At 45.3% G+C, this 11,823-nt stretch overlaps 1 protein-coding gene across 2 annotated transcripts in view; it reads right to left on the bottom strand.

Annotated features, from left to right (window-relative positions):
• Positions 1-2,046: 2,046 nt before the first annotated feature.
• Positions 2,047-11,823, bottom strand: part of LOC135828528 (receptor-type tyrosine-protein phosphatase-like N) — a 29,312-nt gene continuing 19,535 nt past the window's right edge. For both annotated transcript variants that reach the window (XM_065340971.1, XM_065340970.1), the window contains exons 14-21: positions 11,278-11,340; positions 10,813-10,869; positions 10,273-10,344; positions 9,223-9,326; positions 8,264-8,317; positions 6,066-6,130; positions 3,586-3,662; positions 2,047-2,956 (exon numbers count right to left, since the gene is read on the bottom strand). In XM_065340971.1, coding sequence (XP_065197043.1) covers positions 2,885-2,956; positions 3,586-3,662; positions 6,066-6,130; positions 8,264-8,317; positions 9,223-9,326; positions 10,273-10,344; positions 10,813-10,869; positions 11,278-11,340 — 564 coding nt within the window. In that variant the 3' untranslated portion in view covers positions 2,047-2,884. The remainder of the gene's footprint in view (positions 2,957-3,585; positions 3,663-6,065; positions 6,131-8,263; positions 8,318-9,222; positions 9,327-10,272; positions 10,345-10,812; positions 10,870-11,277; positions 11,341-11,823) is intronic.

Below are 11,823 nucleotides of genomic sequence, written 5' to 3' on the forward strand. Positions count from 1 at the left end.
TCACGACCTTTTGAATATTTATATTGTGTTACTGGTTGAATTATCTTTGCCATTAAATTCCTTCTGAAGAGATGGCAACGAAAACATTCAAGGAAACGTAACCTGTGCAAATGGTGTGGGTATTGAATACGCAATTTGCTTTACTTATTGCGTTGATATAATTATGGGATTGCGGGATTACGTACAGTAAGTGGACAGCCCAGCCCAGTCTTTACTGTTACTTGATCCACAGCATCAAACTCAAGAACTCGCTGCAAAAGCCGTGAGTGCTGTGACTGTTGGCTGGCATTATGGATCGCCGTATGTTAACATGAGGCAGACGTTAAAGAATCAGCTTGTTCTACTAGGTCACTCTTGTGGGGTGTATGTAGCAGGTTCCAGCGTATTTATAGCGGCGTGAGTGATGCTCAAGAAGACGGAACACTGCACCCGGCAAGTGATATGATAACAGTCAAAGGGACGTGAAATACTTGCCTCTGTTGTAATTCGTTTGAGTGTAAAATGCGGAATATCGGGCAAAAGTCCGAAAGTTGGATACGTTGGTATTAACTTTAGGCAGCCTTTGGCAAGTTGATTATAGCAATGTTTCTCTTTCCTGTTTTGTAATCTCTTTACCCAGCAATTCTTGGAGAGTGGTCACTGTCATTTTCGGAGGGGTACCCAGCAATGTGTGAAACCGTTGACTTTTGACAACGTGAGCAATGCTGTCACTTGGAAACGACCACTGTATATGCGGATCCAGCTGCAACGCAAGACGGATTGATTTGATATTCAGTTTGCTGGTGGGGCGCCGGTGCCCGAATGTATTGACTTGTATAATTCGTCTGTGCTCAAATTGGTTTGAGTGTAAAGTCCGGAATCATGGGACAAGGCCCTAAATTTGGAGATAGGCTATTTTTTAGCAGTTTAGGCAGCCCAGGACAACTTTAGGCAGCCCAGGACAAGTTGTTTCTAGCAATAATTATGTCTCTTTTCTTTTGTTGAATACCGGTACCTTTTGCCCTGCTATTCTTGGAATAAAGAATAGTTACTGTCTTCCTGGGAGGCTTAAACAGCCAGGAATGCATGAAGACCTCGATTTTTGATGACTTGAGCTCTGCTGTCATTTGACAACGCACCTCTGTATTTCTGGACCTAGCTCCAAAGAGATTGGGTGGATTGATTTAATTTTGGTTTGCTTGTAGGACGATTGACCTAGAAAGAAAAGTTGGTTCAACTCATTTATCTGCCTGTAGCCGCTTCTAAGATGAATCTGCCTCTAGCTGTCTCTAAGGTGTCTCTCTTGCTGCATCTAGCTGCCTCAAGTTGGCTTTAGCAGCCTTGAGCTGCCTGAAGCTTCCTCTAATATGCCAGTGTACACATGTAGCAGAGCTACATTTAATGACTTTCATTTTCACACAAACACAACTTGTGGTGTGCACAGGTAGTCCCGTCTACCCGTGAGGACCTCGGGTAGACGGGTACAGAATAGTACCCGCAAACCCGAAGTCCCAGACGACATCATCTACAGTGCACGTGTACAAATGAATACTCCGCATGTCTACCCAGTGTGTAAGAGAAGGCGTGCATTGTGGTGTTACCATGGAAACATTACCCGATCGGGTACCTGTGCTACCTGTGGGAAACTACCCGAACCCGATACCCGAAGAAAAAGGTACCCGACTCGGCCCTAAACGCAACCACCAACCAACCATATTTAGTGATTGAAATTACAAGTACACGATTGTACTAATACAATCAGTGACTCTAGCTACACACTTACAATCACATAGGACTTGAACGTGTTTTAATTAATAGAAGTGTGTTTGATCTCGTCATACCATCCTGACTGAAGTAGAAATCTTGGAATAGCACCCTACACAGTACACACTGACATGACAGTCGTAGAAATACACACATAGTTGCGGTACCAAAGCAGCACTACACTCAACTACTACAGTGCTGGAAACTGAAATCCGACGACTCCCTTGGCGGCGCACCGCGCCACCAAAGGAGTCGGATTTCAGTTGCCAGAACGGTAGTACCACACACATGTGCCAATGCTAATCATGGAACACTCCAAACACCTCATCCACAAACGTACAACACAGTCATAACTAAATGAGTTATCACTGCTGAAGTTGAATAGAAAAATAATTGGGCCAACCCAAATATGACTGGAAACTGTTGCAAATAGCACTTGTGAAGATTCACATTGTTTGTACTGAAGTGTCTGCGAGTGTGCGTGCCTGCATGCCTGCGTGCGTATAACGTGTGTAAGGTATGTGTGCATACGTGCATATGTATGTATGTGTGTGTGGTATGTGTACAAGTATCATGACCGTAGGTATCAAAGTAATACTTACAGAAAATGCTCGGACCTACTGTACACTGCATTATTCAAGAATGACAACATGCAGTACAGAAGCACCTTGGACCAAAATCAGCTGGGCTCCTTGTGCTCCAGCCGCTGCAGCAGCAGCAGCAGAAGCAGCAGCAGCAGCAGTATATCAAGTTCTTGCTGTCACATAGCGCTGATCCGATCAGTAAGAAGAATGTCATACTTAAGAAGGCAATGAAATAAAACTACCAGCAACAGTACCAGTAGTAGTGAGAACAGCAGTGAGAGAAATGATGAGAGTAATTTAGTGTTCTCTTGATTGCCGAATTTCGGTTGTCTTTTTTGTGTTGGCTCTTACTTTACGGGATCCACAGGATTGGCTTTGTGAATAAACCCGTACTCAAGTAGTGATAGCGGTAGTGAGAGCGGTAGTGATAGCGGTAGTGAGAGCAGTAGTAGGTACCCAGTGCAGTGGCAGGCACAGCAGCAGCTTCAGTAACGAGATGCCTTCTCATTATCACAAGCAGTGCCTGAAACTGGCTGTTGGAAAGGATACGTCTACACTTATTTCGGCATTGCATCTAGAATGGAGCGAACTTCCACCAGCAAAGCGCTGTATGCAAACTTGAACTGATCCTACACATGATAACACATGACACAGTCATGTGACACAGGCACACAACACGACACAGGCATATGACACAGGCACATAAAGTGAATTTAGTAAAAGTAAATTATCGCCATATGTGTGTGTGGGAAACTACCAACTGAAGTCCTGACATGTGCAGGTCATGCCCAGCTAACCACTTTTGTCAGTTGAACCCCTGCTCGCCACATTTCCTTTTGGTCACGTGTCCCGGCTGCAAGTGGGTAGTTTCACGGCCACAGATTGTTCCCTTGGTCATGACAAGAGAATGCCATGATTTGTGAGCCCATCGCTGGTGCTAGCTAGCAGAATGGTGCTCAAAACGGTAAAAGAAACCAGATTGGGTACGGGTTGAGATGTGACTCATCTATGAGCGCTGCAAAAAGACTGGATGAAAAATATTAAAAAAACTGCTGAATGCTGAGCGCTCGATCACGGCGGATGCAGACCAATGTCATGTTTAAATGGCAACCGCATTATCACCATGGCGATAAACATCACTGATTATAAAGTACAGCAGCAGCAGCAGCGGAAAAAGGGTCCTAATTCCTAATTCTACCTTAGCAGTACTAGTGAAGAGTTGGACACAAGCACAGTTCAGTGTATTTACTATGCTCACCTCAGTTTGAACCATGTGCATGCGCTGGTCTCTCAAATGTTCCACACAAGCAGCCATGTCAATCTCCTTGACAAGATCTAAAACGAGCAAGGAGAGTACGTCAGACAACAACTTGCCACAATGTCCACGGAACTTGAGCAGGGTTTGTTGAGCAGGACTTGCTGCCGCAGCTGCGACGGTAGTCTCACTAATATGACATTACACATCGTATATTACACTGTTGTGAAGATGGTCTTACTATCTTCATCGATAGCTGTTGTTTATGCTGAAATTGATTGCTGATTAGATATTGTCTTACTGCACTCAGAAAGTCATGGTCAATGCTGAGTATGCAATGCAGACGACAAAGCACTTGACATGAACCCTGACAAGACGCAGTTCTTGCTCCTTTGCCACCTACTGTAAAACGACAAACTTTCGCGGCGGCTAAATTTAGCGTTTTGGAAAACTGGACCAGTTAGCGGCGATTAATTTTAGCGATTTTTACCTTCCACCGAAAATCAAAGAATTTTATTTTACGAAACCTCGGAGTGCTGGGCGCAGAGTGCATGAAGAATGAGAGAAGAAATCAAAGAATGAAAGAAGGAATCAAGGAATGTAAGAAGGAATCAAGGCATCAAAGAGAACCATAAGGTAAGTACTAGTACTGAGAGAAATGATGGCACGTTCGAAGAGGGATCATCGGAAGACTTTCTCTTCGAACTGCTGAGCCACTGCGATACTCATCGCGATAAAATTCAGAAGACTTCTTCGAGCAGTACAACACTAAAATCTACGCAACAGCAAGCTGGCCAAACGCTCCAAGAAGTTCAACAACACTTTCCACAACACTGAGACATTCTCCAGTCGATCGTTTTATTCTCTTCTGGTTCAAGTCGCCGTACTCCAACGACAACTAATGTCTGTTACTTGCAAGCCTGGTGAGTGGTGTTGGTACGTAACCCGTCGTTGCAACAGCTGCGTCCTTTGGTTGGACATAGCCGGCCGTGCAAGCATCGATCAGCGCTGTGAATGTACAGTCAGTGCAGTGAGTGATACATGCGCGCGCACGTAGACCTACTCGTACTGTACAGATCTGTTGCAAAACAATCGATCATCGACGCATCGATCGCGTAGTACACATATTCGCGTGTCAAACTTTCGCGATTCGACCCTGCTCGCGAAAGTCGCGAAAGTTAATCGCTCGCGAAAGTTTGTCGTTTTACAGTATTCCAAACCATGCCACGTTCAGCGAGGCCCTAGTTATTTTTCAAGGTAAAAAGGTCAGCAAAAATCCCACTTTCTCTTCCATTCAATGCAAGCAGGTAAACATGGCCTCACTGAATGCGCGGTATTTAGTGCTCACGTACCAATTTGATTCAATGTATCATCACCGTCTTCAAATCTGAAGTGCCTCGCACCAGGTCCAAACAGTCACGGGTAAGATAGTTTACCCCCCCCCCCCCTCCCCCTCCTCTCCCAGTTTGCTGGATATATACTTCAACGACAATCGACCCTAATTCCAATTGCTTATATGGATCAGCTTTTGTGTCATTTCAGTGGCGAACTTTTGAGCGCCTCAGCCGCGCTCTTTCCGCTTGCGTTACCAATTTCTCCACAAATAAAGTGAACAGTTTTTTTCTCATGGTGTTACACTTGTCTCACTTTGGTATATTCAAGATTTCAAGACAATTGAAGGAGCCATCCACCAACATGACAAAGCTCAAAGACAGGTGTAAATTCCCTTAGCGTACTTCTCCTTGTGTCGTGACTGAGACTCATCAGGCAGAAACAACTTTAGCACCATCAGCCCTTGGGAGCGATTTTAAAGCTAGTTCTTTTTCGCCCAAGCCATGGAAGGGCTTCCCGGTAGCTCCTCTGAGTCAACACGAGTGTCGCACATGAAGTTGAGCGTCCTCCTAGTGCTTATTTCACTTCCACGCGTCCATTCCCATACAAACTGAATGTGACACGGGCTTCGCTTGTTCACTAGCAATTAAAAAAAATCGCACGTGATCCGAAAACGTGACCGTTGGTCCGTCCTTCACAACGCTCTATCCACTCTAGTCAAGAGTACATAACCCCCCAGAGTGTGCAACTCCCACATACCCTGCTGTCCCGACAGAATTTCAAGTTGACGTCAATATTTATGACGCAATGCTCCTTGCACCAGTGATTTACAACATGTGTACGGGTGTCAACGCATCACACGTTTTTTTTTCTTTGCAATAATTTGTACAGGATTGATCGGCTTCGGTCAACCACAGGTTCCGGATTCGTCTGATAATCCGTGTACGTACGGTGCGCATTGCATCATCAAAATGACGTCAACTTGAAATTCTGTCGGGACAGCACCCATAGTGGAATTGCACACTCTGGGGGGTTATGTACTCTTGCTCTAGTACCGTCACAGGCAGAAAATTACCTGAGGCAGTTTTCCAAAAGGTGTGGAATTTAGTGAGGGGGTGGATCAACTGTACTTCATTCTACATGTCACTTACTTTCCGACAATCTCATCAGAAGAATATCTATCAAGATGTAGCAGCCAGCTCTTCCTACACCAGCACTGCAATAAACAATACAATACAGACGGTAGTTCAGTACAAGTATAATGTACTAGAGCATAGAGACAACACAGAGACAATAACCATCGGATGGCAATGAAAAAAATTGTTGTGCTATTATGCCTATAGGAAAAGAAGACCAAGGAGCTACAAGTTATGCTACAATACAGTCGTCCCTCTCTAATCCGGCACTTGTTTATCCAGCACCCTTGCAAACCAGCACACTTTCTGGCAAAGCGGATTTTTTCAGTTCATTTTCTACGCTTTAATCCGGCACTTGAATTCCGCCTCCGGCAGCGATTTTCTGCAACAAATCACTCAAACTGTACATAATTTGATTTTCTAATCCAGCAGTTGTACATCGCATACCGTACCAGTGCCAATATCCTATGCCAATGCATAGGATTTGCATAGATATTCCCAAGTGTATGTTATAGACATGGCATGTTACAGACATGCATTCCACAAACTTGTGACAAAGTACTTGGATTGACACAGAAAATCCCTACATTTTGACGTACGACACAAACATGTACGTTACTAGGTGAGCCGGGTTGGAGGACAGGATTTGATAATCCAGCACCCTTGTTTATCCGGCAGAAAATGCCGTTGCAAAAGGTGCCGGATTAGAGAGGGACGACTGTATTCACTAACACCACCAGTCTCCACCCGAGTCTAATTATTATGGCTATGGTCGGCATTCGTTGCAACAGTATAATTATGTTTGCGATGTAGGCGACAACAAAATATTACGAGACGGTGGTAGCGACTTCAGCGATGATTTCATAGGAAAGGTGCTGCCAACACCGGAGCTGGTGCTTTTCCGCTGACTGGCTTGACACTTGACTGACTCACGACTGCCAGCCAGAGCACACGAGTGGTGCAGGCTTGCCGAGTCGAAGGTTTGATGGACTTCTCGTGTGCTCTGGATGGCTGTCGTGAGGCAGTCAAGAATCAAGCCAAGGCGGCAGGAAAAGCACGAGCTCCGGTGTCTGGAGCACCTTTCCTACAAACCGAATTTGATCCAGTGCTACATTACTAGAACCCATAACACAAACAAAGCAGAGGTATTGACCAAAGCCAACACAGCTCCTCACAAAAAAACAGAGGTATTGACCAAAGCCAACACAGCTCATCACAACCAAAACAGAGGTATTGGCCAAAGTCAACACAGCTCCTCACACACAAAACAGAGATATCGGCCGAAGTCAACACAGCTCCTCACAAACAAAACAGAGATATCGGCCGAAGCCAACACAGCTCATCACAACCAAAACAGAGGTATTGGCCAAAGCCAACACAGCTCCTCACACACAAAAACAGAGATATCGGCCAAAGTCAACACAGCTCCCCACAAACAAAACAGAGGTATTGGCCAAAGCCAACACAGCTCCCCACAAACAAAACAGAGATATCGGCCGAAGTCAACACAGCTCCTCACAAACAAAACAGAGATATCGGCCAAAGTCAACACAGCTCCTCACAAACAAAACAGAGATATCGGCCGAAGTCAACACAGCTCATCACAAACAAAACAGAGATATCGGCTGAAGTCAACACAGCTCCTCACAAACAAAACAGAGATATCGGCCGAAGCCAACACAGCTCATCACAAACAAAACAGAGGTATTGGCCAAAGCCAACACAGCTCCTCACAAACAAAACAGATATATCGGCCGAAGTCAACACAGCTCATCACAAACAAAACAGAGATATCGGCCGAAGTCAACACAGCTCCTCACAAACAAAACAGAGATACTGGCCGAAGTCAACACAGCTCATCACAAACAAAACAGAGATATCGGCCGAAGCCAACACAGCTCCTCACAAACAAAACAGAGATATCGGCCGAATCCAACACAGCTCCTCACAAACAAAACAAAGATATCGGCCGAAGTCAACACAGCTCCTCACAAATAAAACAGAGATATCGGCCGAAGCCAACACAGCTCCTCACAAACAAAACAGAGATATCGGCCAAAGTCAACACAGCTCCTCACAAATGATGTCGACTGTACTGGAACTGGTGGATGAATGTAGACATGTAGACAACGTAGTTTCTAGCCTACAATGTGTTGAATGATAGGATCAAACACAGCACGCTGAACACTGGTGTCTGCTGGCTGTATACTTACTTGTCATGGACAATGATGGGTGCACTGACATCAGAATAACTTTTCTTTACTTTCCTACAGGAGAACACATACCCATACACCCACATGCACGCGCGCATGCACAGACGTGCGCAAACATGAACGTGCGCATGCACGGACGCGCACACACACACACACACACACACACACACATACAAACACACACACACACACACACAAACGACAATGATGCAATTGGATTAAAAAATTCAGCGGTATTTAAGGGGTCGTCGCAAAAAAAATTGTCATCCCTGAACCGAACATCGCTCATTTCGTACTCTCACTCCTTCCCATCCTCCAAAATGAACATAGCTTGATATGCTGGATGACGAGAAAACTGCATGCTTTGTGTGGTATCCTGTGCAGATGTTCATGAGCATGTGCATGCTAAACACTAACAGTCGTGTTATTGCTGACTATACAGCTGCTCTTTCTTTGGATTACTGTAAGCTGCCAACATCTTGCTCTTGCCCCTAGACTAGCCATTACAACCGTAGCTAGAGAGCTGTCTCTGTTGTTGCCATTCAGCTGTTCCTCTTGCTGCTTCCATGCACCATGGCATTAGCAGCAATACTTCAATACGATACTCTTTCCTAACGTTTGCACAGCTACCTGCTTGCTCTCCGCGCTGAGTCCATCGCTAAGCTTGCTTTGATAATTATAATATACTGCTCGCTGCATTTATCTCACACTTCAGTCTTCTCTTTTCAGCACAAGCAAGCCTTGCCGTTTTCACTTCCGTTTGATTGGAGTAAGTTCTCAAGAGTTCTCTATGTACCCCCCCCCCCCCTCCCCCTATGTACCCCCCCCCCTCCCCCTACCTCCCCACAATAAACACAAACTATGCCTCTCCCCATACATACAAATTATACTTGAAATAAAAGAGTTTTGGCAGGTTACAGCATCATTTCAGAGGTGGCAGAATTAGCTCAGCAACATACCTCCTGAAGTCAAGCAATGCATGGGTTGTTGTTGCAATAGTTGGTACAGCAACATGAGTCCAGGATAGGAACTGATATTGAGTCACTGTGCGGCTCATCTTCGTCTAAACACACACCATGTATATACACGCAAACACACGCACACACATAAGCACGCATGCACGCGCGTGCGCGCGCACACACACACACACACATACACACACACACACACATACACACACACACACACACACACACACACACACACATGGCAGAACATGAGAGAAAAATTGATAAAGAAAATTTAACAGTGAAGGAAGTGAAGATATTAGGTAAAGATATTAGCAGGCCAAACAAAGAACAAAGGAAACCATTGCTACTCGGCAACGTGGGCTGGGTCCATTTTGCCAAAAAGAGGGAAATGGTAATTGATAAAATATTTTAAAAAAATTCTTCGAAGTACTTTGCTCCGTATTTCTGCATTTCAGGTAATTCTTCAGCAGGAAAACATATGCATGCATGTACCGCTGTCCATACAGGCGTGCATCTATTATCACAGCTACGTTTCTCCAATCCCATTGGTAATCCACTCAACCACTCAACCACTGACCTTACGGGATGGTGGCAAGGAAATGGGGGGGGGGGGGGGGAGTCAGAGAGGGAGGAGAGTAGGAGGACGGGGGAGGGAGGGGGGGGGGGGTAGAGGGATGAGTGGGAGTAGAGGGAGGAGTGGGGGGGGGGGGGAGAGTAGAGGGAGGAGTGGGGGGGGGGGAGAGCAGAGGGAGGAGTGGGGGGGGGGGGGGAGTAGAGGGAGGAGTGTGAGGGGGGGGGGGGGGGAGAGAGTAGAAGACGGTAGCCGCCTATCTGAAATATGCGCCACATCATTTCAGGGGTTTTAGGCGGATGTTTTTCAACTGGGTGATATTATACGGCTCGCACACTACTAAGCGCCTCAGCCAGTATTGCCGGAAGGACGGTATGTTTGTATTCTAAGCATTTGAGACACGTAGAGAGGAACCCTAGTATAGTGCAAACAGTGGTGTGTAGTGTGCATGCTATTACCGGTCTTACCTTCAAATTGACTAAATAGAAACTACGGACACAATAGTCATCTGACATGACGTGCTCAGAAACTAGTTGTACCTTTACAAGGAAAGCACATGGCAATGGCACATGTATACACATACACATACATATACACACACACATACACACACACATAAAGGAAAAAGGAAAATAAATAAGCTAGCACCATAGCGTAACATGTACCTGCCTGTCAGTTAGAGCTTTGAGTTACGCATCTAAAGTTTCTTTTTTCAAAACTAACTAAATTGGGAACGAGAGGGCTTGAAAGCCCAGGAGCCCTCGCTATGGTAAAAATAAAATAAATAAAAAAGCATAGCGAGGGTTCCTGGGCTGTCAAGCCCTCTTGTCAGTGGATCCGCAGGATCAGCGCCTCAGCGCGATTTGGCGCTCCAAGACCGGCACCATGAGCGTCTAACTCAAAATATCTGCCATTTCAACAAATTGTATCGCAAATCGCTCAATTTATTTTACCAGGAAGCTAGTTGTATGCATTGGTATACGACTAGTGTGATTTCTATAACCAACCTCGAACATATGATACACTTGCTGTCCGTGCTTGGGCCAATAACGGTGACACTGACTCTGTTAGGCACACACAGAAAACAAGCCCCCCCCCCCACACACACACATACACACACATACACACACACACACACGTGCACACAGCGTACACATGTGCATACACGCATACAATAGTCAGTCACACAGCAACGATGCAACATTGTCTCTCTTCGCTGTCACTCACTTGCTCTCTCTTTCTCATACACACACACACACACTCTGTACCTCTCTCACTCACTCACTCACTCACTCACTCACTCACTCACTCTCTCTCTCTCTCTCTCTCTCACACACACACACACACACCCACACACACACACACTCTCACTCTCACTTACTCCACCCACCATGACCGAAATTAACAGGTTTGCTTGTCGCGTTTGGGAGGAATTCCAAGATGAGTGTTGCAAGATAGACATGAAAACTCACCATGCCACCTTCCGTTAGTTTGGTGAGCATAACGATGATGGTGGAATTCATCTCCCATACCATCTATTTGTTGAAAGGGTTTGCACAAGCAGAAGAGAACACATGCACATAACACATGTTACGCACGTTAAAGTGACATCATAGCTTTGTATTATTGCCAATATTTCAACCATGTTTATTGGCATACGCCATTGGGATAACATTGTGATTGGGAACTAAGCCAAACAGGTACCGTCTAATACAGGTACAGTCTAATACAGGTACAGTCTAATACAGGTACAGTCTAATACATAACAGTCTAATACTCAATCTGCAGGCAGAACTGTTTCGTCCTTTGTGGACTCATCAGCAGCGCAGCACAGAGGAAATGAGGCCGAACCTGGTAGCAATGAAAAATAGAATTTCCGAAGCCAGATTTAAACCAGGCCCGCGTACCTTACCAGAGTGCTCAAACTGTAACAATCTAATAGAGATAATTGAAACCTCGATTAGTTCTGGAGTAACCTCTCAATAACACTTAGAATTTCAAAGTATCCAAAACTGTAC

The sequence above is a fragment of the Sycon ciliatum genome, chromosome 12 (assembly GCF_964019385.1).
Source record: "Sycon ciliatum chromosome 12, ocSycCili1.1, whole genome shotgun sequence".
Classification (NCBI taxonomy): domain Eukaryota; kingdom Metazoa; phylum Porifera; class Calcarea; order Leucosolenida; family Sycettidae; genus Sycon; species Sycon ciliatum.